The 25,922-nt window shown below is 36.6% G+C and overlaps 1 protein-coding gene across 2 annotated transcripts in view; it reads right to left on the bottom strand.

The window, feature by feature from the left end:
- The window catches only part of LOC128998491 (PHD finger protein 12), a 49,992-nt gene extending 32,870 nt beyond the window's left edge, over positions 1 to 17,122 (bottom strand). The window contains exons 1-5 of one of the 2 annotated variants that reach the window (XM_054424645.1): positions 16,864 to 17,122; positions 16,465 to 16,655; positions 6,636 to 6,714; positions 5,953 to 6,045; positions 5,328 to 5,637 (exon numbers count right to left, since the gene is read on the bottom strand). In XM_054424645.1, the coding sequence (XP_054280620.1) occupies positions 5,328 to 5,637; positions 5,953 to 6,045; positions 6,636 to 6,714; positions 16,465 to 16,655; positions 16,864 to 16,917 (727 nt within the window). In that variant the 5' untranslated portion in view covers positions 16,918 to 17,122. The remainder of the gene's footprint in view (positions 1 to 5,327; positions 5,638 to 5,952; positions 6,046 to 6,635; positions 6,715 to 16,464; positions 16,656 to 16,863) is intronic. The other variant, XM_054424646.1, reaches the window with a different exon arrangement.
- Between the last annotated feature and the right edge of the window lie 8,800 nt (positions 17,123 to 25,922).

Below are 25,922 nucleotides of genomic sequence, written 5' to 3'. Positions count from 1 at the left end.
TTTATGAATCAATCATTATGACACAACGTCATCCTATTGTTTTGGGGCTCGTCGACCGCGAGCAGCGACCTAGCACGTGGCTGTTGCCAACCTTCCAACGAAAATTCCCAGTTAATCCCTGCTGTTGAGCGACGGCCAGCGTTGGTCTCGGCTAAGCTTGATCTCGGCTAACGCACTATGTCGTGAACCCATTTTTTTGGCTGTCGGTTAAAATTGGTCGAGATCAACGATAACCGCAGGCCACGAAACCCCGTATTCGTGAACCACCTCTTACAATCGCCAAACCTTTTTTAACTCCTATAAAAGCATAACCAGATTTTTAAAGTTTCATTGACAGTTTGATAAAATTTGATTACGGTATAATTAAGGTCCTATTAGGTTACCTAACCTAACCTTAGAAATAGCGTTAGAATAAGCACGTCAAGGGATTCACACACTCTCACAAAATTAAAGCCCAACCTAACTGTATTGCTGGGCTGTTAGTGTGAGAGAGTGTGTATACGGGTCTTGCGGACACATTTTAGATTATTGTTCCAAATTTTCTCTTGATTAAATTCAAAGAACAAAAGTACTATACTCCGTATAACCAATAAGTATTAAAGTTACTGCAGTAAATTAAATGTTGTTTTGACCTCATAAAGCAAGATATTAGCAATGCTTGAACAAGCAAAACTATCTTACTAATCATGTATAAGAATAGACGGAATGGCACTCAAAGGGTGTAGATCTATGACTATAAGAAATAAACTAAGCATGCTACCCTGTAAACATCACTGAACAACAAAGCAAAAGAAGTTTTGACATATAATTTGTGCTACCCTGTTAAATTCACTGGATTGACAAAGCAAAAGAAGTTTTGACATATGATTTGTGCTACCCTGTAAAAATCTTTAAACAACAAAGCAAAAGAAGTTTTGACATATAATTTGTGCTACCCTGTAAAAATCACTGAATTGACAAAGCAAAAGAAGTTTTTACATATGATTTGTGCTACCCTGTAAAAATCACTGAATTGACAAAGCAAAAGAAGTTTTGATATATGATTTGCGCTACCCTGCAAAAATCACTGAACAACAAAGCAAAAGAAGTTTTACAGATAACTTATATCAGATACATTAATTATATCAGATACAAAACATATGTTAATTACTACGTTGAAAGGTTAAACCAAAGTTTTTAATATAAAATTGACGCCTCTATTGTTTTTTTCTAACACAAAAAGTAAAAAAAAATGTGTGTCATGTTAAATATAAAACAGATTTAATCGTACATTGTGATTTGGTCTAATATGAGTAAACCTTCTTTATTTTTAGAGAAAAATTTTGAAATAACTTTTTAAAGTTTTTTGACACACAATATAGAAAAAAAATATATGTTTTACAACAGTATACAAAACTTGTTTAAGCAAATGAAAAAAATGAATCTGAAAGTACAAGAAATACATCAAATAACACTTGTTAGGAATTTGTATCATTTGAAGTATGTTTTGTACTTTCAGGTAATTTAACAACAATCACAAAGTTATTTATTAATATACATAAACTAAAAGTGGGGTCGTATAGTTGCATATAGTGGCAGAATATTTCAGTTCTGGCGGGGAGGCTGCAATTTTAGGTGGTTATAGTATACAAGTTTCTGAACCTAAAACCGCCCAGACCCCAATTTTTAAGGACCTCGGTCGTCCGTAATGACGTCATCAAGATGGCGGCCGTAAGAGGATGCTGGGTCGCCATGAATTGGCTATAACGACCGAATGCCTGAACCGATTTTTATGAAATTTGGCACACAAGTGCTTCAATACATTATCTCGGCCTAGGCTGTCAATGGTCGAATTTGATAGTCGTTTCAAAATGGCGGCCGTTAAAAGCAAAAATTTAAAAAAATCTTTCAGTGTTTTGTGTTCTCAGCTACCTCCAGAGATCTGCAGCAACCTATTCACTTTCCTTGCAATCAAAGGTTGCACTACCGTCTCTGCATTTCATGGAATAGGCAAAATACTCCCACCACAGCAATCCTGCAGATTAAGTTAGTTTCCAATTCCCTGATTTGATTTTCAATTAAATCAATTTAAATAACATTAGGTTTCATGAGTACCTATGTTTGCTGCTACAGGGAGAATAATAAAGTAAGCAAATTGATATATTAATAGTTTAGTTTACAATAAATAAATTGGCCAAGTTTCATTAAGATATAATCATAAACAAGCAAACTACAACAGTTTATGTACTTTCCGTACTAATAACATGAGAATTTTAAATTTACAATGTTTTAAATTTTCTCCGTAACCAATTACCTTAAAAAAACATTTAAATTCAATAAATTATTTGGTTAAATAAGATCTTCAAAATAGTTTAGAGAAAAATTAGGGAATTTCGTGTTTTGAGAGTCAAACATGAGGGTCAAATATAAGAAATCCCAATGTTTACCCCTTAAATCACCCCAAAAACCCCGTTGCCGTTGCGTGGTCCGACAACGCTGGTTCGCGAACTTGTTCGAAGAAACGTAGGTTTAAAAGTTTTTTACCAAATTTCATTAAGATCGTATAATTTTACTAACGGACACATACATATACAGTGTGTTTAAAAAAGGTAGGGACAAAATTTACGAATTGATTCATTGGATCAAAATAAGAAGAAAATAAGGAATAACATTTATTTTACACAATCGCTTCTTTTACAAAATTTAATTTAAAATTACCATGTTATTCTTATGGAGAATAAGTAAACTGTTGTATTTTGCTTTTTTAAGAACATATTTTGATCAAATTTGGAAAATGTATTCATTTCATACTAAACTATTACATTTCATAAAACAAAAACACGTTTTACCCTCCCTGTTGCAGCAAGCCTAAGTACTCGTTAAACAAATGCTACTTAAATGGGGAATTAATGTGGTATTTTCAATGAGATATTTTAGAGTAAATTCAATCAAGCAAATGGAAATTCGCTCAGTCTGCAGATTCGCTGCGGCGTGGGTATTATAAAATAATTGGTTACGGAGAAAATTCAAAACATTGTAAATTTAAAATTCCCATGTTATTATTACGGAGAGTACATAAACTGTTGTAGTTTGCTTGTTTATAATTATATCTTAATGAAACTTGGCAAATTTATTTATTGTAAACTAAGCTATTAATATATCAATTTGCTTACTTTATTATTCTCCCTGTAGCAGCAAACATATGTACTCATGAAACCTAATGTTATTGAAATTGATTATATTGCAAATCAAATCAGGGAATTGGAAACTCACTTAATCTGAAGGATTGCTGTGGAGGGGTATTTTGCCTATTCCATGAAATGGTAGTGCAACCTTTGATTGCAAGGAAAGTGAAAAGGTTGCTGCAGATCTCTGGAGGTAGCTGAGAACACAAAACACTGAAAGATTTTTTTAAATTTTATATTTTAACGGCCGCCATTTTGAAACGACTTTATCAAATTCGACCGTTGACAACCTAGGCCGAGATAATGTATTCAAGCACTTGTGTGCCAAATTTCATAAAAAGCGGTTCAGGCATTCGGTCATTATAGCCAATTCATGGTGACCCAGCATCCTCTTAAGGCCGCCATCTTGGTGACGTCATTACGGACGACCGAGGTCCTTAAAAATTGGTGTCTGGGCGGTTTTAGGTTCAGCAACTTGTATACTATAACCACCTAAAATTGCAGCCTCCCCGCCAGAACTGAAATATTTTCCTGCTACCCAACCCGACTACAATTAAGCACTCAATATTGATACAATACTGATCAGCAGTTCCTAATGCAGGGTATCTCAGCCTACAGGTTGAAAAACTAAACTAAATTTCAGCCAATCAGTGCTAAATTTCCGTTTTTTTAGTTAGTTTAAGGGGGGGGGTGTTAAATGAACGACCTTTTGTACTGATTAGACAATACTTTTCAGTATGGTAATTGAACAGCATTACAGTCGAGCATGCAATATTTTGTGGCATAACTAAAAGCTGGTTACCTACGCCCAAAGTATGTTTGCTCTCACTAATTCTGCATTATGAATTTTAGTCTGCAGCAAGTTGTTAAACAAAAGACAGGTCGGGAAACCTTATTTAGCTGGGACCTTTTTTCTGTGACTTATGGGACCTTAAAATAAAAAAAAATGTTACTTTTCACTGACTTCTGTGACCTCATAGTAAAATTGGCAACTTCCTTGATTTCTGTGACCGGTAAGACACCCTGAAATGTTAACAGTAAGGCAGTACATGTTTCCGTGGGATGCCACTGTCAAATTTCAGCCCAACCGAAACATAAAACACTTCTTTGACTGTTACCATTTGGAACTTCTGATCAGTTTTGTAACACCCATATTAGTAAGCAACAAAGTGTTAATAAAGCTGTAAAACCACACATATCACAATCTTGGGTTGGGTAAATGCAGTATATGGACTAGAGGACTAAACTAGAGGAATGGAATAATCAGTTTTTTGTAGATGATACACTTAAATTTTCTAATTTGTTTGGACATTTTTATTATTTTCATAATTATAGTGAAGGGGTGAAAACAAAATTCGGGCATTTACTTTATTATAATACCAATTAAGTGTAGGCCTTTTGAAAAATGTTATTCAGTTAAATTATTTTTTAATAATTTCATAATTCTCATATCTGGTTAATTTCTAATCTGAATCTTCTGTAAATATACATTCACTAGAAATTTTTTTGGATAAATTGGCTCAAAAATCCTCAAAAATAAACTAATATAATGATAATAGTTTAAATTAAAGGAAACTCCTCGAATAATACCATTTTCACGCATATTTCCCGGTTTTTCACGGCGGTTAAAATTCACGCATAGTTCCCAATTTTCCTGGAATTCCCGGTCACTGACAACCCTGTGAATTCCTATGTTTTTATGTTTGCGATTTAGTGCGTCTAATTGGGTGTTTATCTGACTGTGTACACACTGATGTGCATGTTGTCTAGGTTTTAGAATTACGCTTTTACTGTGACAGCTACGTTCAACTCTGTTTACTGTGTTTCACTGTGATAAAGATGTTCAATAGTAAATGTGTGTGAATGGGTACAAGATTTTATAAATTTGAGAGGATTCATTAAATTCAAATTTAGTCATATCTTTTAAATTCATGAAAATACAGTGAAAATATTTGCTTGTAAAAAGGTCATACTATTGCATTTTTTATGGATTCTAAATAAAATTTAGTAAATGCACTTCAATACAGAACTTCAGATAAATTGGTAAAATTAGCAAATATGTTCCTGTAAACATTTATAGTAAATCAGTGTATCTAAGAATAGGAAGGTATAAGGAAAGGACTGTAAAAGATTACAAAGCCATGCTCAATTTAATATACTTACTTTTATCATCTCCGGGCATGACGAGTCTGACCTGCAATTCAGGTGGTAGTTCAAAACATACAGGGTTTAATTCCTCACCAACTTCTATAACCTTGTCCAGACTCTCTTTTACGATTGATCCTCTAGTTCGGGTTGAGGGTGAAAGGTTGGTATTTTCAGTGAGTTTTCTATTGGCCCTTTCCTTGGCTTTTCTCCCTCTTACATTGACTTCATTGGCATTGACTTCATTCGCATCATCTTTGCTGCAGCCGGGTTCGTCTATGGACCTCGTGGCCCTGGAAGGCCGTTCCTCACGGTTGCGGTTTCTCGCCTGTAAATAACCCCAAATGTCCGTATCATGCTATGTCGATAAGTAAAATGAAGATTCAGATAATTTTTTTTTAATTTGGTACTTTGGTATTATACAAACCACACCGATAAATCAAATCCAAATAAAATTTTTATTAGTTTAAATAACAAAATCTTTCTAACCTAACCTAAAACATAGTCCACCCTTAATATCTAGAACTCTAAATATCCTGATCAACTGCTGACCGTACCACATTCAGATGATTACAAATTTGGATAGTTGGATTTTTACCAAAATTCAAGGCTATAAATATTACAAGTAAAAATACAATCTTACGTTGACTTCATTCGCATCATCTTTGCTGCAGCTGGGTTCGTCTATGGACCTCGTGGCCCTGGAAGGTCGTTCCTCACGGTTGCGGTTTCTTGCCTGTAAATTACACCAATAGTTTGTATCATGCAATGTGGATAATTTAAGTAGAATGAAGATTAAGACATTTTTTTAATTTGGTACCTACTTTGGTATTATACCGACCACACCCATAAATCAAATCCAAATAAGATTTTTAAAGGTATTTGTATTTCACAAAAAATTATGTTTAGGAATGTAATTTGGACTGTTATCAATTTAAAAAAATTACTCAACAAAAGTAAGAAACCACTGATGCAGCATCTTTAAACGTGCTGCAACAAGTGATACAGCACATTTTAGTATCAGTGCTTAGGCAGCTATTTCACATTACACCTGAGAGGATAATTCTAAAATAACCACATGGCTACAATTTTTTTTTTCTTGCAGTTGATTTGAAACAAAAGAATTTAACTACACACTAGAAAACCATAATTGCATACCCCAACAATTTATAAAGGCCCACTCAATCCCATAATCATTAAAGGTTATATATATATATTTTGGAAGGTACGTTTTGTGGGTGAATATCCCCAAAACTACTGTGAAACAAAACATGTGGTTATTCCTTGAATTAAGAAATTAAAATTATTTTCGTTCTAAACACTCACTTTTTTCTCTTTCATGTTACAAGCATAGCATATCCACTGGCCTAAGGGTATATCTGTTTCATCAAGGATAGGTGGAGTACTGAAAAAGGCAAAAGAAATTAGTTTAAAGATTTTTGGCAGTCAAAAATTAGTTTCAAAAAAATCTAAACAAATATTTAGAAGCAGTAAAAAAGTTATAAATAATGTTGTCTTGCTGTTTCTTCTTCATGTTTTCTTGAGTTGTTGTAGGTAATATGTATGTACAATAAAGGTAAACCTAATGTAACTCAAGTTCTTGGAACTGGAATGACAATAAGTATAGATGATTCTAATTAATAAATAATACCTAGTAAAACAGGGAGGTGTTGAAAATCCAACAACTTTGGATGACTTAAAAATGCTAAACATTAGCTAAGGAAATTTATTTACAAAGCCTTATTCTTACTGGTTCATTATTAAGCTCTCAAATTTACCTATATAGGCTTCTTTAAAAAAAAACCATGATAATTGAATTAAAAAAAAAAACTATTTGATTTAATTTATTGTGTGTACAGCTCTATGTTGCAAGCCTGAATATTAGTAATTATGCAATCTGTGTTCTGAATTCAAATAGAGCTGAACTGCATAAAAAATGTCAGGTATCAGTTAATTAAACAAGCACAGTGGTGTTGTTCTACGTAATAATCCCCACAGTTCATTGTATGACTGTGTCTACATACTCAATGTGATATACAGTAGAACACTGCTAATCTGACCTCGGCTAGTACGACTCCTAGCTTAATCAGAATGTGCCATCGCCTATTGATGAAAATGTTATCGTGATAATATCATGACTATTTCCCATGGCCGTGTGATCATCACGGTCTCCCGTAATAACGGCAAAAATCTTGTTTACCTCCCACGATCACGGAAACAGGGGCCCTTCATCATCGTTTTACGCAATGTTTTTCATGGAAACATTTATCGTTATCCTCTACGTGGCATAATATTGAACGACTCCCACAGTTACAGGACCATTATTATCGTCTGCTGCTATCATGGGGAAATCCTAGACAAATCCCACAAAATCATCATCTTCTTCGGCGATCACAGCAAAATCCTGAACATCCCTATCAGTCATATGGACATCATAATCGTCTCCAGGAATGACAGAAAGTTAATCGTTGTTACTGGTCTATCTACAATCGGGTTTAAAGATTTTACTACAGATATTTACAAGAGGTTTTAAACATTTTCAAAAATCGTTTATTCAAATGTTGTTTCGTAAAATGTGGAAATGCCTATTTTGATTACAGCCAACATGTATGGTAGAGCTTAAAAACAAACAATTTTGTATACTGAAGTATAACTATTCACCTTAGTATTGAAAAGATTTACTTAACAGCATTGTTTACTTACTTAAGAGCATTGTTTTACTTAACAAGACGAGTAACGGACCAATGACGTTCAAGGACTGAGAGAAAAGAAGTAAAAGTGTAATGCTTCAAACTTCAACTTATCAGCTATTAAGACCAATTTAATTGTTAATGAGAGGTGCAATTAGTGTTTGGTACTTTACCATGAGTCGTTGCATCACTGTCAGTGGCAATAAGAGGATATAAACGAAAACATAACCTCTCTTAGAAGTTATGAGTAGTGATTGTTGGTAATTAAAAAACTGCCGTGGGTAAAGTAGTGTATGCAACCCGCCTAAATAGTCTTAACGACACTCGTAGAAGTATTTAAGGCACTCGCCAAGGCTCGTACCTTAATTTCTACTTGTTTTGTTAACCCTATCTTAACGTGATCGTTACGTAAACTACTATAAAGACTGTGGAGAAAATGTCAAAAAACTGTACATTTAAAATCCCTATGTTATTCCTTTGGAGAATAACTACACCGGTGTAGTTCGCTTGGATTATGGGTATATTTTGTTTGAATTCGGCAAATTCATCTACTTCATCCTATAGGCCTACTATTCACGTTTAATAAAAAGAACACTTTGAAGTTTCTGTATCATTCTTGTGGACAAAAACTATTGTAGGCTAATGTTTATTAATCTATACAATTTTAAAATATGCATCATTGATTAGTGATCAAAGTTTTTTGTGTCGAGGAAATCTATTTCAACAAACTAACATGCAAGAAGAAAAATGTGTGTTATTAGGTAGGTACAGTTATGTGCGTTATTATTTAATAAGATACATGTACAACAATAGGCAATTAATTATTGGTTTTATAGGTTTCTAGCTTACTGATAAGAACCAAGAATTGTTTTTTGTCTGGTTAAAAATTTTATCTTAAAACCACTTGAGAAAACTCAATATTATAAAGATTAAAAGTCTATATTAAGCTTATTTAACATTATTCAGAACCAACAAGGAGAATATTATATTAAATTATTTGGACCTAGGAATTTAAAATTCTGTTGTGAGGTTAGTCAGGCCTGTTTTTGACTATGTCAGCGCCCTAGGCACAACTAAGAGTAGCGCCCCTTTGCAAAATATATAACAGGGTGACCACCGACCGGGAAATCCGGGGATTATGCTTGAATTTTTTGAACCGGGAATTATGCGTGAATTTTGTATCTCTACCTGGAATTGTCAATTTACTGCGACCGCGCATGACAACAGTGATGTTTATGTGACCGCGGGAGACGATAATATGTCTATACACGGACGCGAGGGATGATCAGAACTTTTCCGCGATCCCATGAGACGATGATAATGTCCAAACGACCGCGGGATAAGATCATGATTTTACCGCGACCACGCAATACGATAATGAGATCTACAGAGCCGCGAAGGATGAACCGAATATTGCCGCGATCACGGAAAACGATGTTGATATCCACACAACTGCGGGAAACAGTCAGAATTTTGCCGGAGATGATAATGATCTCCACATACTGCGGGATTTCATTAACATTTTGCCGTAATCACGGGAGATGATTACGATGTCTTCACGACCACAGGCGGCGATGATATTTTCACGGCTGTGAGGGATGGGATTATCAGAATTTTACCATGGACCAATCACACATGACGATGATAATGTCCACACGACCCCAGAAATAGTCAGAATTTTGCCGCGATCGCAGGAGACGAACGATGATGATGTATAAAACCGTCTACATGACCGCGAGGGATTATCAGTTTACCGCAATTGTATAAAAGTACAGCCACCATTTTTTTTTATTTTCCAATTTTTTGGCGCCCCCCAAAAAAGCCAATTGCCTCACGCCTTGGCACGTGCCTATTCGGTAAATCGGCCCTGAGGATAGTAGGCTTACCTGAAAAAGAGTCAAATCTGGCATTAAGAAAGGTAGGAAGTGAGAGTGCTGTTCAAGCAAAAATGGTGGTTAGAAAATTATTGGAGCAGTGTTGCCATTATGTGTAGACTATCACGTAGACTAAAATGAAAATATATATGTGTGTCATGTAAGCCCGCTTACTAGGTTGCATAAATGTTTGAAAATAAGCAGAATAATTGTTTGTATAGGTCCAATAATAGTTATCAATTTAATTTTACCACAAAATTTATGTTGTTTGAATTATTATGACAATAAAATGGTTTTGACAAAAATGTTAAATTATCAAATTATCTGTTGAAAAACAAGAATATCAGTATAGTTTGACGAATTCCTAGAATATTTCTAAATATTTTGTTTCATACTCCACAACACCAAATGTGTTATCTACTTAAACTTAATGACAAAATAACAAAACCATGACTAATAACGTCTGACCCATTGAAACGATTGCTATGGCACAATGACCGTCGACCAATTCACAACCAGGTGTTGGCAGGCGTAAAAAATTGCCAAATATATCTAGAACAATGTGTTGCTGAGAAAAAACGATAATTTATATCATCTACTATGCATTTTAATTTGCAACTTCCTAGGCAGCATAGTTTTGGAATTTTATATGAAAATCACTGCATCCAATCTATCTTCCACTGAAGTCTGTAAAAGATCGATCAGAAGGAAGTAGAAGGGCAGCCGAATGGGAGAAGACCACCTGGAAGGCCCAGAAGAAGATGGTGGGACAGCGTGAGGATAGACATCGCAAGAGCAGGAGCAGAAGTAGATGAGGCATACAACCGGGAAAGATAGCGAGCAATTTTTGGCAAGATCAAAACCCTTCTAGGATGGCCATGGGAGTAAGAGTATGTAAGTAGTCTGTAAAAATGGCCTCCAAGGTCCATATGTTGACTATTTCAAGGTTTAAGTTGTCCCATTGTCAAATCTTTTGTCTTCAACTTCACTGTTGAACATTTGTTGATCCACTCATAAAACAATCCACACAAACATACAGTGCACAGTACATAAACAAATGATACATTAAAAAAATGTATAGCCGCCAAATACTACAAGATTCCAGACTGGACAGATGTTAATGCCACATGCAGATTAATGCAACTTGGTCATATTCATCTATGTGTCACAACAACAAAATCTTCAACAGTAAAGTGCAAAAACGGAAGAGGTAACTATGGGGCAATCTTAAACCTCAAAAACTACTTTTGGCAAGTTTTAGTTTTGGTCAAAGAACTACTTGGCCAAGAACTAGTTTTGGCAAAGATGAAGGATTAAAGTACCATCCACGATTGGATTAACCACACTGGGGATTAACAACAGGCGCAAAAACAATGGAAATCAAAATAAATATTGTGCAAGTTAAATGCTGTTGACTACTCCACCAACCACCCATGGGTATATGATTACAAACATACACACAGTACATAACATACAGTAGATAAGTTACATTTTCAAAATTCAGAAAATCTTTTAGAATTAGAATAATTTTGTGTGTTGTTTTTATATTTTTGTTACTAAGCCTATAAGCTCTCATATTGTATATGTTTTGTGAATAGAAGTGAATGAAACAAAGTTAAATGGCTTTTTAACTGCATTTAAAATTGTTTATCTTAACCCTCCGAGTGTCCATAGTTTAGGCCTTAATGTCCGCCTATTTTTGGCGCATTTGCAAGGTTTTATTAAAACGGATCTGAGAAGCTTAAAACAATGTTAATTCTACTGTTCTATATACCATTTGGTTTGGAAAATCATGGGCTTCAATATTATACCTAAAACATAAGGAACATTTGTTTCAAAAAAAAAATTTTTAGGTAAAAAAAAAGAATATTTTGGAAAATTTTCAAAAAAAAAATAAGTTTGCGCTCAATGAAATTGTATAAATTATAGGCCTATAAATATTTGAAAATAGCCACTTTGTTCTAAATTTTATGAGGATTACAAATATATAATAATATAAGGAAGTAGATTTGTAAATAAATAAGTTATGGGCAAAAAACAGATTTCAGTACATAGCGTTTAGCTAAGAATGCATAGCCTAACCATAGCTAGGAATCTAGCTGATAATTTACATCAATATTACACTACCTAATATTAGACCTACTTCTTCAGGATCATCAACCAGCCCTTCAAAATCACTTAAATCTTCTTATAATGCACCACATATATCACTACTTTTGATTTTTAACACTAAAACAATGATAAACGTAATAAAACACATCAGTCATCGGTCCGAGGTTAACAAAGCTGTTTACAAATACGCACGTCAGCTGTCTGCTACAATATTTTCGGAACTAAAATGAATAGCGCTTAGAGACAGACCTCCGGAGAAAGCTCTGAATCTAACAAAAAGAACGATACCTAACTCGATCCAGTTCAATCCGATTCAGTCAGTCATAGAGCCTTCGCCGTAAACGATGTTCGTGTGTCGAAAAATCGACAAGTGACACTACACAAAGTGTGTCGTGAGTCGATTTTTCGACAAGTGACGCTCGGAGGGTTAATCTAAAACTGTGTTATAGCTCATTAAATAAATATTAAAAGCCAATGTTATTTCCTGGGTACCTATTTTAGGTTAGATTTGCATTATCCATGATTACGATTATCCGCGATCACTTAGCTAATTAAGTATTGGCAACTGTAAAAAGGGAACATAACATATTTTTAATGGTAGGAATTTTAATTTTCTCAACTATAGGAACTTTCTACAGCACACTAACTTAAACCATCATTTCATTTTGAACATAACATCATTTGAGTTAACATCTTGTTGGAACAGTAATCCTATTGGTTCTTAAAAAAAAAATGTAATTTAAAGACTGTTTATAAACTTATTAGGCCTAATTTATTCTTTTGATTGATGTTTAACACTTTTCTTAAATATACTGCAAATCACATTTTGAACATTCATACTGATTCTGTGTACATAACCGACAATCACATAATCAATCTATAATTTATAATGTTACAAAACGAAGAACCTAAAAATACTATATGCTACTAAAATTATATTAGGGTGTTTCTCATCCCACTTGGTTGGATTAGATAATTGTAGGCCTAACTTAGCCATTGAGCCCTTGATTGTTTACGCAACTTCAGTTAAGTTAGGTTTGGTTGGGTAAATATAGGCCTAGGCCTTACCTAACCTAACTGGTGACAGTCGGGTAGGTTGTAACTAACCTTCCCTGGTCACTTCCTGATATTGGATTGAAAAAAAATTTTTTATGAATTTATATATAGACTTATCGCATATCTGTTTATTTACGGTTCAACGCCAGCTCCCATTAGGATATTCTTCTGATTTATAACAGTCTAAAAAAGGGAATCAATCTCTTTCCTGGTATCAAAATGTAACTTTGGTGGTTTTTTTCTGTTCAAAATTGAAAAAAAAAACTTGCTGCAGCAAACCTGCAGACTAGGCGGACTTATATTTTTCTGATTGGATTTTTAATAGAATATTTCCTCAATCATCTCACATTAATTCTATACTTAAATAACATTAGGTTTTTAGGCTTGCTGCTACATGGGAGTTAATGAAATGCACGTTTTAGTGAAATTTTCATAACTTAGTATTAATACATTTTTGAGTTTACAATTTTTAAATCCATAATAACATCTAGGAATATTCAATTTTTAGTTATTGTAGCCATTAAGTTAACAAAACACGTCGGTGTACAAAATAATTTTTTTTAGCTCTACAAAATGCTGTTCGGAGGGAAACTGCAAAATATTAACTTAACTTAAGTAAATAAAATGTAAAACCTATTTTTGCCGTAAAAAAATAATGGTCTGATTATGATGGTTCGCAAACTTGATAGGTTTGCTTTTGGTTTTGTTTACTGTGTGATTTTTGCATTTTAGTTTCTATGAAAATTGTATATTGATATTTGTTTTGACGATGCCTATTGCATTTCATGCCTAATGTAAAATAAAGCATTTCATTTGTTCAAATAAAAAGGTTATATTGATTCTGCCGACCTTTAAGGGAAATTCATTAAAAGGTGTTCCATTTCTACAATCCCCAACAAAGGAAAAAGCCTACAATAAGTTAACAAATGTATTTTTAGGTTGCATAGATATTATATTATTCTAGGTCTACTATTACTTGAGAATGAATTTACTTGTTAACAGTTGAAAAGATTTACTGGTCAGTCGATTTCTTGGAACTAGGCCTACACAATTAATTACAAACAAATATTCAGAATACATTTGGAAAGTAAAATTAATAACTCACCCCACTACTTAATTACACATAAATGCAAAGAGAAGACACAATTTTGAGACAGATTCGAACACATAAAATATTTCTAACAAGCATCTTCGGTTTTATTGAATCCCTTTTGTCAACTCTTAACGATATAACACTGAGTAGCATATCGTCAATGCCTAAAATTTCATTTGAGCAGCCTTTTCTTTTTAACAACTAAAAATAATGCTAGCACAAGGATAGGCACAAGCACCTGGACTCTAAAGAAAAGATTTTAAAAGCGAGTAGTTTCTAATAAATACAAAAATAGGTAATGTTTTCACAATTGAGCTGAAGCAACTTAGAAACAAAATCTCATAGGCCTACTCTATATGCAGACTATCACACTATCAATACAAACAACCAATACAACAACAAATACACAAGACAAACAATACAATACAACAAACAAAGTTGAAAACAGAAGTAGGCCAACTTAAAAATTAAGTTTAATCAAACAAATGTTACAAGGTCATTAACAGTTTGGAAGTTTAGCAGAGGTTTTGGGTTGAAAATATAGATCGCTTGTTGTTTTTTACTAGTCACAATACATTACACCTATGTAAAGTGAATTTAGTTCTCGGTATTAAGACAAAGCATACACATTGCTATCATTTCGTTGGGACTATTAACGTTTAGACAAATAAATGTTATGGAACATAGAGGCCTAGTTTACAATAATACTAACACATAAAAATAACATAGTTTTCTAATAAAATTTTATTTCTTTATCTTTACAGATTTTAAAAGTTTAAGTAAAAGAACCCTACTCTATAAGTTTTTTGGAACTAGGCCTTGGCACTTGGCATATATAAGCCTATTCACCCATTACTCGGCTTATAGGCCTACCTTGGCCAGCACTTTAAAAATATAAATAGTTTCTGGGTGTTTTGTAACATACTGTACCTAGCCTGGTGTAAGGTAAAACTAAAAAGGTTGGAAGGAGTCAGAGATTAAATTCAGTCCATCCAGTTTAAATCAATAGGCTACACATACACATACATGCACACACAAAAAAAAAAAACTCACAAAAAATAAATATGAATTTATTTAATAAATATTGGTTATAAATGAACATATAAAAAATAAAAATAGGCACCATCAAACTTCATATGTAGTTTCAATTGTAGCTGGAGTTAGGCTTATGCCTGTGTTCTACCGAGTAGTCAGTATGGTTGATATAGCCTATGTTGTCCAGTACCAGGCCTACTGTACGGTACTTCAGAAAATGATACTGTAAGTTTAGGTCTAATTTTTTCAAACCATGATTTCTAATGTACGAGAAGCACTGAACAACCATCTGCGGAGTGTGATGAATATAGTAGGTAGGTCATAAGATTCTGACCAAAATGGAGCTTTGCTCTTGCAGTGAATGGATAACTAGGTTTAGAGATTCTTCGAATCAATTAGTTTCACATGACGTATGTAAAATAACCTATTCAAGCATTATTAACACATATAAGTTAACTTAGGCCTAATTAGATTTGAAAACATGGTAAGTTTACATCACAATATTGAGCCAAATTTATTCTCCTAACCATCTGGAGCTCAAAGATCCCTTGAGAGTGAGCGTAGCCAACATTGTTTGGCCATACAGTACAGACTGGCCCTATACTCCTACTTCGGTATACACTGTAACCGATCACAAGAGTCGGCAACAAGCTTCCTCTTGAGGCCAGTTTCTTTGGAATATGAGCTAACTTAGTCCTTCTTCAAAAAGTGAAATTGCCTGGTTGAAAACGTTAATAGGGTAAGATTTCTATTTCTGTTTGGTTCATTAATCTTTTTTCATGACTGTTAAGTCTTACGCACGTGCCTGAAATTTTTTCACGCCATTTATTGGTTATTGTGGTTCTATTAATTGATTGCAGTTATTGTTTATTACTAATTGTTGCTCTATTAGGCCTAGACCTATTATTGTTGTTCAATTTTTCTACCAAGTTAGTGTTCAAATTTATTTATTTTTGTTGTTTTGTATTAGATATGGTTGCTAATAAGTAATCTGTTATTATTTTCATTGTTACCATGTAGGCCTAGTCAAATTCATTTTTAAAGTGTTATTGATGCCATGGTTCTTGTTACTTGCTCTATTTATTCATCTAGACCTAGGCCTATCTCTGTTCATAGTCATTATATTCATCGTTTCTCTAGGTTAGTATAGGTAATAGACCTATGTTAAATGTTACCTCTGTAGGCTACTTTGACTAGCCTATCGTAATCATCAGTAAATTGGCTTCACCCTCGAAATAATTAAATAAGTAGGTAAACTGACAGGCTACCTTTAATGGCTGAGCAACATAACTTACTGGCACAGCAGATGGAATGATGCTGGACATTTATCACAGCAAAGAAGATTTCCACCTTCTTTACAAGCATCACATGAGTCGTGATTGTGGCCTTTTCCTGGTTTTTTGTAATAAGGATGAAGATCCAAGCCTTCTTTCTTCTTCACCTTACCTTCATCACTCACAGGAGGAGCAATCAAGGCCTGAATTTGCTGAAACCATCATACATTCATGCAACTGCAAAAATTGAAGATTACCAAATAATTCTATGTTGACCCCAAGCTATAGGCTAGTCATAACGCTGACTCTCAATACCCCTCAAAGTATGCTACCAAGACATTAATAAATGGTTCACGCCACCTTTTTGTAATGGAACCACAAAATTTAGTGTATAAACGAACATAACCTCTAAATAATTACCTCCATTAAGCCACCTGAAAGGTCCATATCATACTTATTACTTTGATCCGACATTCTTAATATAATATTTCAATTGTTTTCATAAGTAACATAAGAAAGATAAATCCGCACAGTCGTCTTATGAACAGATTCAAGGGTCCAAACGATCTAGCCTCCACAGGCATTAGAGTTCTAATCGTTTGCCAAGTCCAAATGACGATAGGATACAACTAAATTGTGATAATCAAACGTTGTTGATAAATGTTCAACTTAAGGAATTTTACAACCGTAAATGTAAGAAATCATAATTCACAAGATTTACATGAATTTGCCTAGTTCGGGACAAGAAACGAAGCACAAAATCTCCCTTCATCACAAACAACTAGAATGCGCAGATGTGAAAAAAACTCACTTTTTCCGGCACAAGAAGCAGGCAAAAGTAAAAAAAAACAAATTACAAAAAAAGGAACAAAATTGAATAATTCCAATGAAAAGAAATCGACTGCATGCATAAAATGTAAATAATAGACCTAAATAAGATTAATAAAATATTTTATACATCTTAAAAATATACCAAAATAAAAATATCTAGAACATTAAAAACAATCTTCTATGTTTCTCTCCAAAGGCTAGATCGAGTAGATGGTAAGCAAAGTTATTACAGTAAAAACGGCCCCATGGTACCATTGTCAAATATACCGAATGTCAAACATTTATGTGAGTTTGATGCATTGAGATAAATAGATTATAACTGTAGTCACTACTCTCTGGTTAAACATTAGAGAAAACGTGCTACTAGCTCCTGTTTTTGCTGGTTTGTTTTCGGTGTTTCGTGTTGTTAGGTTGGCCGTGTGATCGGTTGGTGGGATGCTGTCAAATTCCAATTCATTCTAATTTAACCATACTATTTATTTGGGGTTATCCGTTATTTCAAGGACTTATATCAAAAACCTATTTATTGCACGTTGAAGCCTGTATGTATTTAAGTTATTTTGAAAAATTATAAATGTTTTCGATAGTAAATAAATAATAACATATTTATCTCTTTTCTAGCTAATGGTGAATAATCGAGTTTCCTGGTTTGGATATATTGGTTTAATCTTAGGTTTAGCCCTATGGCATTTGATTAAAGAACGACGAACGACCATCGGCTTAATAAGATCATAATATGATCTTGTTAAAATGGGTTGCTCATAAAATAAATAAATAATCTTATATTGCAATCATAATATTGACATATTTTTGTTTACTATCAACAAAACAACAGGAGGACGCCATCTTGATCTTGCCCGTGGATCTTAGGTCTTGCCTCTTAAATTGATTCTAATTTGACAAGTCCCACCAACCGGTCATACGGCCAACCTAACAACACGAAACTCTGAAACAAAACCAGCAAAAACAGTGGTACGTTTTCAGCGAATTTCCCATATAGGGAATAAGCTATTACCGTAGTACTCATGGTAAGCCCTGGACGCGGGACCGATTTTTTTTTTTGTGGTCCCTAGAGGCCAAAAACACCATCCGTTCAAATTCATATATATTTATATATATATATATATATATATGTGTGTGTGTGTGTGTGTGTGTGTGTGTGTGTTTCCGTTAGCACGATAACTCGAGCAAAAATGATCCGATTTTGATGAAATTTGGTACAAACGTGTAAACCTACGTTTATTCGAACGAGTTCACTGATAAGAACTGACTGGACAGAAGACATTAAAGCCTTCTACGGCTGGACCGAGGACCTCCAACATTGGCCATCAACCGGCTAAGAGAGGAGACCACCCTAGCGGCCTTGTCCGCCGTACGGAAAATCTGATCCCGCCAGCTAAGCTTGCTGTCCACCATAACCTCAAGGTACTTGGCAGAACGAATGGTCTGAACTTCGACGGCCCCTACCCTCAAAGGCACGATGGTGTCAATCCGTTTTTTGTTAATATCTAGATCTTAGTTTTGCTCAAAGCAAGCGAGAGACCGTGGTCTGCCATCCATGCGTTTATGGTACGCATAACTCGGTTTAGCTTTAGCTGAGCCAGCTCAACGCTGCGTGCAGCTATCAAAGCTGCAATGTCGTCTGCGTACCCAACCAAAACAGTTTCCTCAGGCATTTCAGACCTCAGAAGGCTGTCATAAGCGACGTTCCAGAGGTCTGGGCCGAGTATGGAACCTTGGGCAGCTGCAGAAGTGACACTCATTGTCCGCGGGCCTTCCGTAGTGTCATACGTGAGGAGGCGGAACCAGAGATAATCCTCTATGATGCGCATGAGGTATGCCAGCCACCTCACCGAATTAAATGCATTTCGCACATCGAGCGTTACGAGCAGCACAACCCTACGAAAGTAGTGGTTAAAATCCTCAGCTCTCATCACGGCTTGCTTCACCTCCTCATTCGCATCAATCATTGATCACCCCATCCTGAATCCATACTGACGAGGGGAGAGGTCCCACGCAGCGACAACGGCTGAATTAAGCCGGGAAAGGATCAATTTCACGAGGACTTTGTCAGCTGTATCCAACATAAACAGAGGTCTGTAAGAGGATGGCAGATCTGGGTGTCCCTTGCCCGTCCCAACAAGCACAAGCCTAGCTGTCTTCCAGCACAAGGGGAAAACCCCTTTGACCAGGCAGGCGTTGTACATGCTCAAAAGGATCAAGGTGCTGGTAGTCAAAACCTTCTTGAGGACTTCACCAGGTACCCCATCGGGACCAGGAGCCTTGTTGTTCTTCAGGGATATGACGGCCGCCACCAGCTCTTCAGGGCTGAAAAGTGGGACATCGTCTACCCTTCCAAAGTCCGGCAGTGGGTGCAACGCGTGAGCCGGGAAAATGGACTAGACTATCCTCTTTATAGTGACCCCGTCCATGACGGAAGGTGGAGAGTGGGTTTAAAGTTTCTTGGTTACAAGTTTGTAACCCAGGCCCCACGGGTTGGAATCAACATCGTCCCTTAATTTATCCTAGCAACTGCGTTTACTCCGATTGATGGCTCGACGAAGATACCTCCTAGCCACCCTATAAGCATCCGACTTATGCCGTCTGTCTAGGGGTTCTCTAGCCCTGGTAGCAAGTCTTCCAGTCAGCCAGACTCTCAATGCTGCTCGACGCAATTCCGCAATCTCGGCAGTCCACCAGTACACAGGACGCTTATGAGCACTCCATCGTGCTCCATCTTATGAGTTCCATCGTGGATGCAACTAACGCCTCTGCGTGAGCCACGCCAGTTGCGGGATCAGCCACCGGCGTTCTTCGTAGGATGGCTCCATTGAATTTTGCCACGTCCAGTTTTTTAATGTTCCATCGAACGGGCACTAGACGAAACGTGGCCACTTGTCTCTGATGACCATCCAGGACTTCAAAAATTATGTACTGGTGGTCACTGGCCGTGTAATCCTCCAGGACTCTCCAGGATCTGATCCTTGGCAAAAGGGACTCAGATGCAAGGGTAATGTCTGGGATCGTCCCCCGCATCCCAGGGCGGCGGAAAGTTGGCGTGTTGCCCTCATTGACGACAACGAGTCCGGCTCTGGCAGCAAAGTCCAGAATGTACTTGCCCCAGGAGTTGGTGAGGGTCATTCCCCACTCGACAGCCCTAGCATTTAAGTCCCCACCCAAGATGACGTTTCCGGTAGTATTGCGCATGCTCTCTTCCAGGCGGACTATCTTTTCACGAAAGTCACGGATGGGGTCGTTGGGAGTAAGGTAGACACTGAAGTAAGCGATATCCCTGCACCGAACCCAAACGAAACCTCGGCCATTCGCATGACCCCGCACTTGTACTTTAGCTGCATTACGAGCCCAGAATGCAGCAGTACCAAGACTATCAGGGAACCATAAAGATGGGTCTCTATCTCGATACAGGTACTGTTCGCTGACTAAGAGCGCGTTGACATCGTGTTCGAGGGCAAACTGACAGAGAAGTGCGTCAGCCGTCCTGGATCGCTCAAGATTGCACTGAAGGATTCTTATCTTCGTGGGAGAGATTTCGCTTGCTGTAGTGCAGTTTTAAATACACTACACTGCCCAGACCCAGCTATATGCTTTACGTGTTTGTCAGCGAGCCCATTTTCTTTGCAAAGGAAACAGGACTCGACTTGGAAGTTCTACGGATGTTACCCACCTCCCCGCATCGAAGGCAGTTATTGCTTCGGTTGCGACCCTTGCAGTTTCGGGAGGAATGGCCGAAACCGAGGCACTTAAAACACCTCTTCACTTCCACCCTGCGTCTGAGCCTGCAGTTGACCCAGCCGACTCTCAGATGCTGGAGTGCCAACACCCTACTGGCCCCACACGCCAGCATCTGCCATTTCGGCGATCGCTATCCGCTGCTGACTCCTATTGGGTTTTGTGAGCCAAACCCTTAGAATGACCGTTTGCCTGGCAAGCTCGGGTACAGCTTTCTTCAGGGCCTCAACAACGTCACTCTCCGTCGACACACAATAAATGTCTCGAACCTCGATTGATGTCTTAGGCTCAAGGGCACAGACCCTGGCCTTCAACAGCTGCATTCAGTTCGGCAGTAAAAGCAGCCTAGACTTTCGACTTACCCAGTTCAAGGAGAACGTCCCCGTCCCGGGTTTGTCTAATCGACCGTACAACCGTATTGGTCAGCTCCAATTTAGCTTTGGCCTTTATTACACCCAAGACCTCGGCAAAAGATCTCCCCCCTGAGGGTTTGACAAGGATTGCCTCCGTCCTGGGTTTTTTTGGCCACGACCTTTTCGGAGCAGGGACCGAGCCCACTGCCTCATTCTTCATGGAGGTGACCTCCCCCCGCCTCAATTGCCTCTTCTCCTTTTTGGAAAGGCGTTTTTCCCACACAGCCCCAGGTGTCTCCACCACTGACCCTTTTCGGGAACTTCCCTGAAGGGGGGTCGTGGGTTGCTGTGCCTGTCGACGCCTTGCTGGAGCTGCAGCTACGTACGAAAAGGATCTGGGCCCAGCAGGCGAGAGGTCCGTCTGAGTCGCCTTGGCCTTTACCGTGGTCTTTTTGGTCTGGATTCTCTTTTTAGAGGACTCTCCGATGTGGAAGGCCTCCGACGTTTCTTAGAAGGCAGCGCTCTTTCATCGGGCAGGGACACCACCTTTTCGGCAATCTTTTCCATGGCCGCCTTGATTACCAGACGGCAGGCAAAGACGAAGCCAAAGTCATCCTCTAGTTTGGCCATTCCATTTTTGACCACTTGATTTACGGCTTTGTGGGTCCGGAAGGTGTCCAGCATAGCCTTAATTGTGTTTTCCATCTCACAGAGCCGGGTTTCAATGTTACTATCTGCGTCAAGATATTCCTGACGCAGAAGCACAATCTCAGAGCTTTCCGACCGCGACGTCGCTGTGAAGGTTTCCTTCGGCATCCCTACAGCAGAAATTCTCGGCAGCAGAGTTCCCGGCAATGCCAGTTCGACGTCTACATCACCAACATTTTCTGCACGGTTCCCATTTCCACTTGTCGAAGGTGATCCTAACGGGGGGGAACGTAGAGCACTTGAAAGGTGCAGGTGGTGGAAATGTCCTCACGTTTTTCGGTGGTGGCGACCTCATTTATTTATTTATTTATTTATTAAACATCATCACATTACATCAATTCTCTTGACAGGTGATTTGTCACAAAGTCTAATACTAATACTATACTACGTTTTAAAATAAAATAGCTTACAAAAGAAATAAAGCATATAATAAGCTACAAACCTATGGGAGAAGCAATATCTTTCAAATATACTCATTTTCCAGATATTCCTCTAACGAGTAAAATGCCCTCTCCAAAAGGAAATTTTTTAAAGATAGTTTAAATTTAGAGAATGAGGCAATGTTTTTAATCCCAGTGGGTAATTTATTGTAAATTTTTGGTCCCATATACTGAGGGGATAAATGAAAGATTTTAAGCCTATGTTGAACTGGTTTTATAATATTTTTGAATCTTGTGTTATGTGGATGAGATTGTTGACAGTCCATGAATGTGTCGAAATCACTTTTAACCATTAATGCCAATTTGTAAATATAAGAGCTAAAAAAAGTTAAAATTTTAAAATTAATAAATAAATTTTTACAATGTGTTCTACGGGAGACTCTGGCCATTAATCTTACAGCTCTTTTTTGGAGAATAAATATTTTTTTGGCCTGGCTTGATGAGCCCCATACAGTAATTCCATAATTCATAATCGATGAAAAATATGCGTGATATACTACTATTTGTGTTTCTAGATTAGTAGTATCCCGAATTATTGTGAGAACAAATGTTGCTGAGCGTAGTCTTTTTGATAGGTTTTTAATGTGTTTTTGCCAATTTAGTTGTGAATCAATTTCTATTCCCAAATAATTTATTGACTGTTGTGAATGAATTGTAGTTAAGTTTGTATTTACAATTATTTCTTGGTTAATATTGGATGCAGAAAACTGAATTAGTTGAGTTTTTGCCACATTCATGGACAGGCCATTTACTGCAAACCAATCCCCAAGGAGTTGAAATTCCTTAGTTATTGAGGCTTGAATGAACTCATTGTTTTGTCCTGTGCATATTAAAGCGGTATCATCTGCGTATTGAAAGGTGGACATCTTAGTAGCATTGCATAGATCATTAACATAAATAATAAATAAACAAGGGCCGAGAATGGAGCCCTGAGGAACTCCATTGGGGTTAATGTTCCACTCTGATTTATAATTTCTCTGCATTTTTTGTAAAATAAGTCTTTGTTTTCGGGTCTTTAAATATGATATGAACCATTTTAATTCAGTATTTTTTATTCCATGCATACTTAATTTTTCTATGAGTATCTCATGATTCACACAGTCAAAAGCCTTGGATAGGTCACATAGCACACCCACAGTCTTCTGCGATCCATCCAAGGCTTCCGCAATGTAGTTAATCATTTTTGTTATGGATTTTTCAGTACCGAGTTCTGGGCGGAAACCAAACTGTGAAGGATTTATTAAATTATTGCTTTCTAAATATTCTGTTAGTTGAATCTTTACAATTTTTTCAAAAATCTTTGAAAAACAAGGCAGAAGGGCGATGGGGCGGTAGTTAGAGGGATCGTTGACATCGCCCTCTTTGAACAGAGGTTTAATCTCAGCCAACTTTAGCTTATCAGGAAAAACCCCCCCCTCAAGGGACTGATTCACTATTTGGCATAATGGATGTTCTATAAATTTAAAAACTCTTTTAATGACAAAAAGAGGAATTTCATCCCAACCTGAGGACTTAGTGTTACTGAGAGATGTAACAACTTTTCTTAACTCGTCAATTGAAACATTTCTAAATTTAAATGTTAATTTGGAACGTGGATGATTTTCGATTAGTAACTGAGTGGCTCATAATTTCATGTTAATTACATAATTTCATAAGCTTGGAGCTTCGATCGAAGGGGTTCTGCTCCACTTCAGACGTTTCTTTTTGCTCATTATGGAGCTCCTATTCAATTATGTGTTTGTAGGATTTTTATTAAAACTCATCGTGCTTTCTCCAGCGCATCGTGCGACAAGGAGTGGCCCGGAACGGGTATACCCTCGGGGACAAAAAAACCCCTACCCCAGTTCCGACCTCCGTTTGCCCAGCACCGGATACCTGACGTGCCGGGGCTCTCCCGTCGCAATGTAGAGCCCGACCTCCTTGACCAAGGACCGAAGTGGCTGGTGTTTCTCACGACCCACTGAGAATACCCATCGGCAGTGCAGAGCACACATCAACCCCTGCAACACAACAGGGGCACTCCCAGTGAGTTCGTCGCTCACCCTTTTAGTTGCCTCTTACGACAAGCCCAGAAATATGAACATAGGTAATACAGGTTGCAGATACATATATTACCTGAAAAAAATAAGCTTCTAAGTTAGTTAGAACTGTAGTTATAGCTGTTCCAGTATTTTCAAATGCAAAAAACCAAACAGCTGACAGAAATACTGCAGACAAAACCATGTTTTATTTTTATTACATGCCAGTGCTGCAAACACAACAAAGTAGAGTAGTAATATTGAGATAAGTGCTATATGATATAATCAATATAATACTTACTTGTAATTTACTAGAATTTATTTACTAAAAAAATAATAAATCTGTTTTTCACAGAGGCTTTGCAATAATTATTTTCATGCAAAACTGACAGCAAATTTTACTTTTAAAGTCAAATTTAAATGGTTTCCAAATATACTTTAGTCGTGTATTATATATAATTTTAACAGGAAATTTGTAAAGAATAAGTGATACAACAAAAAATTATTCTTTTTGTAATTTCCAATTTTTTAGGTAGGGTTCCTCCTTAACTTTTTCTCAACATCCGAAAATCTCCTTTTCTATTACAGTATCACAAATGTTTAAATTGCTATATCTGATATAGGGAGTATAAGATTTAGGTCCTTTTTATTTTCCACATCACAACTCTTAGGATGCTAATGTAATACACATCATTTTAATTTTGATGCAGCAATCAATAATTGTAACCTATGATATGCATTAAGCAATCGGAATAGGCGATGAAATAAATCATCCCTGATATTGAGTTAACAATTCAAAAACGTCATTGCTGCAAATAACAAGTAGAATAAAGCTGCTTTTACACAAGAGTTGGGAACACGTGTTTACAACTCATATTCCTAAAAAAAAAACAATAAATAAAACAACTTTAGGAACAAAAACATTTTTATGTTGGAAACAGTTTTTTAGTGTTGTGTTACCAACAGAAATTTTGTTTCCCACCAGAAGCCTGTTAAGATCAAAGGATGTTCCAACATAAGGAAAAATTTGTTTTGGAACAAATGTTTCTGTATGCTTCCGTACTTTTATGCTGTTTACTACACTACGCCTACCCACCACCACGTGACTATCTCGAGGGACTGACAACCTGTTTTCGAAAACGGCGATTAAATTGTTCCAACAAAATCAAAGAAATGTGCAACATCTGTTGTAAACTTTTGTTTTAGAAACAAGTTTTACCATGAAAAAGTTCCAAACATTTTGTTCCAAACTCCGGTATAAACACGACTAATGGCTTTTTTGGTCAAGATGTTTGTAAATATTTAAATAGGCTACAAAGTTTGAGGCCATTCCCTTTCTATGAAAATAATTCTTTAAATACCATATGAAAAGCTCTCAG

The sequence above is a fragment of the Macrosteles quadrilineatus genome, unplaced genomic scaffold, assembly GCF_028750875.1.
Source record: "Macrosteles quadrilineatus isolate MER2022 unplaced genomic scaffold, UCM_ALF_1.0 Scaffold_7__1_contigs__length_78375512, whole genome shotgun sequence".
Lineage (NCBI taxonomy): Eukaryota > Metazoa > Arthropoda > Insecta > Hemiptera > Cicadellidae > Macrosteles > Macrosteles quadrilineatus.
Note: the sequence above shows the minus strand (reverse complement) of the source record. Positions and strands in the feature narration are given on the sequence as shown.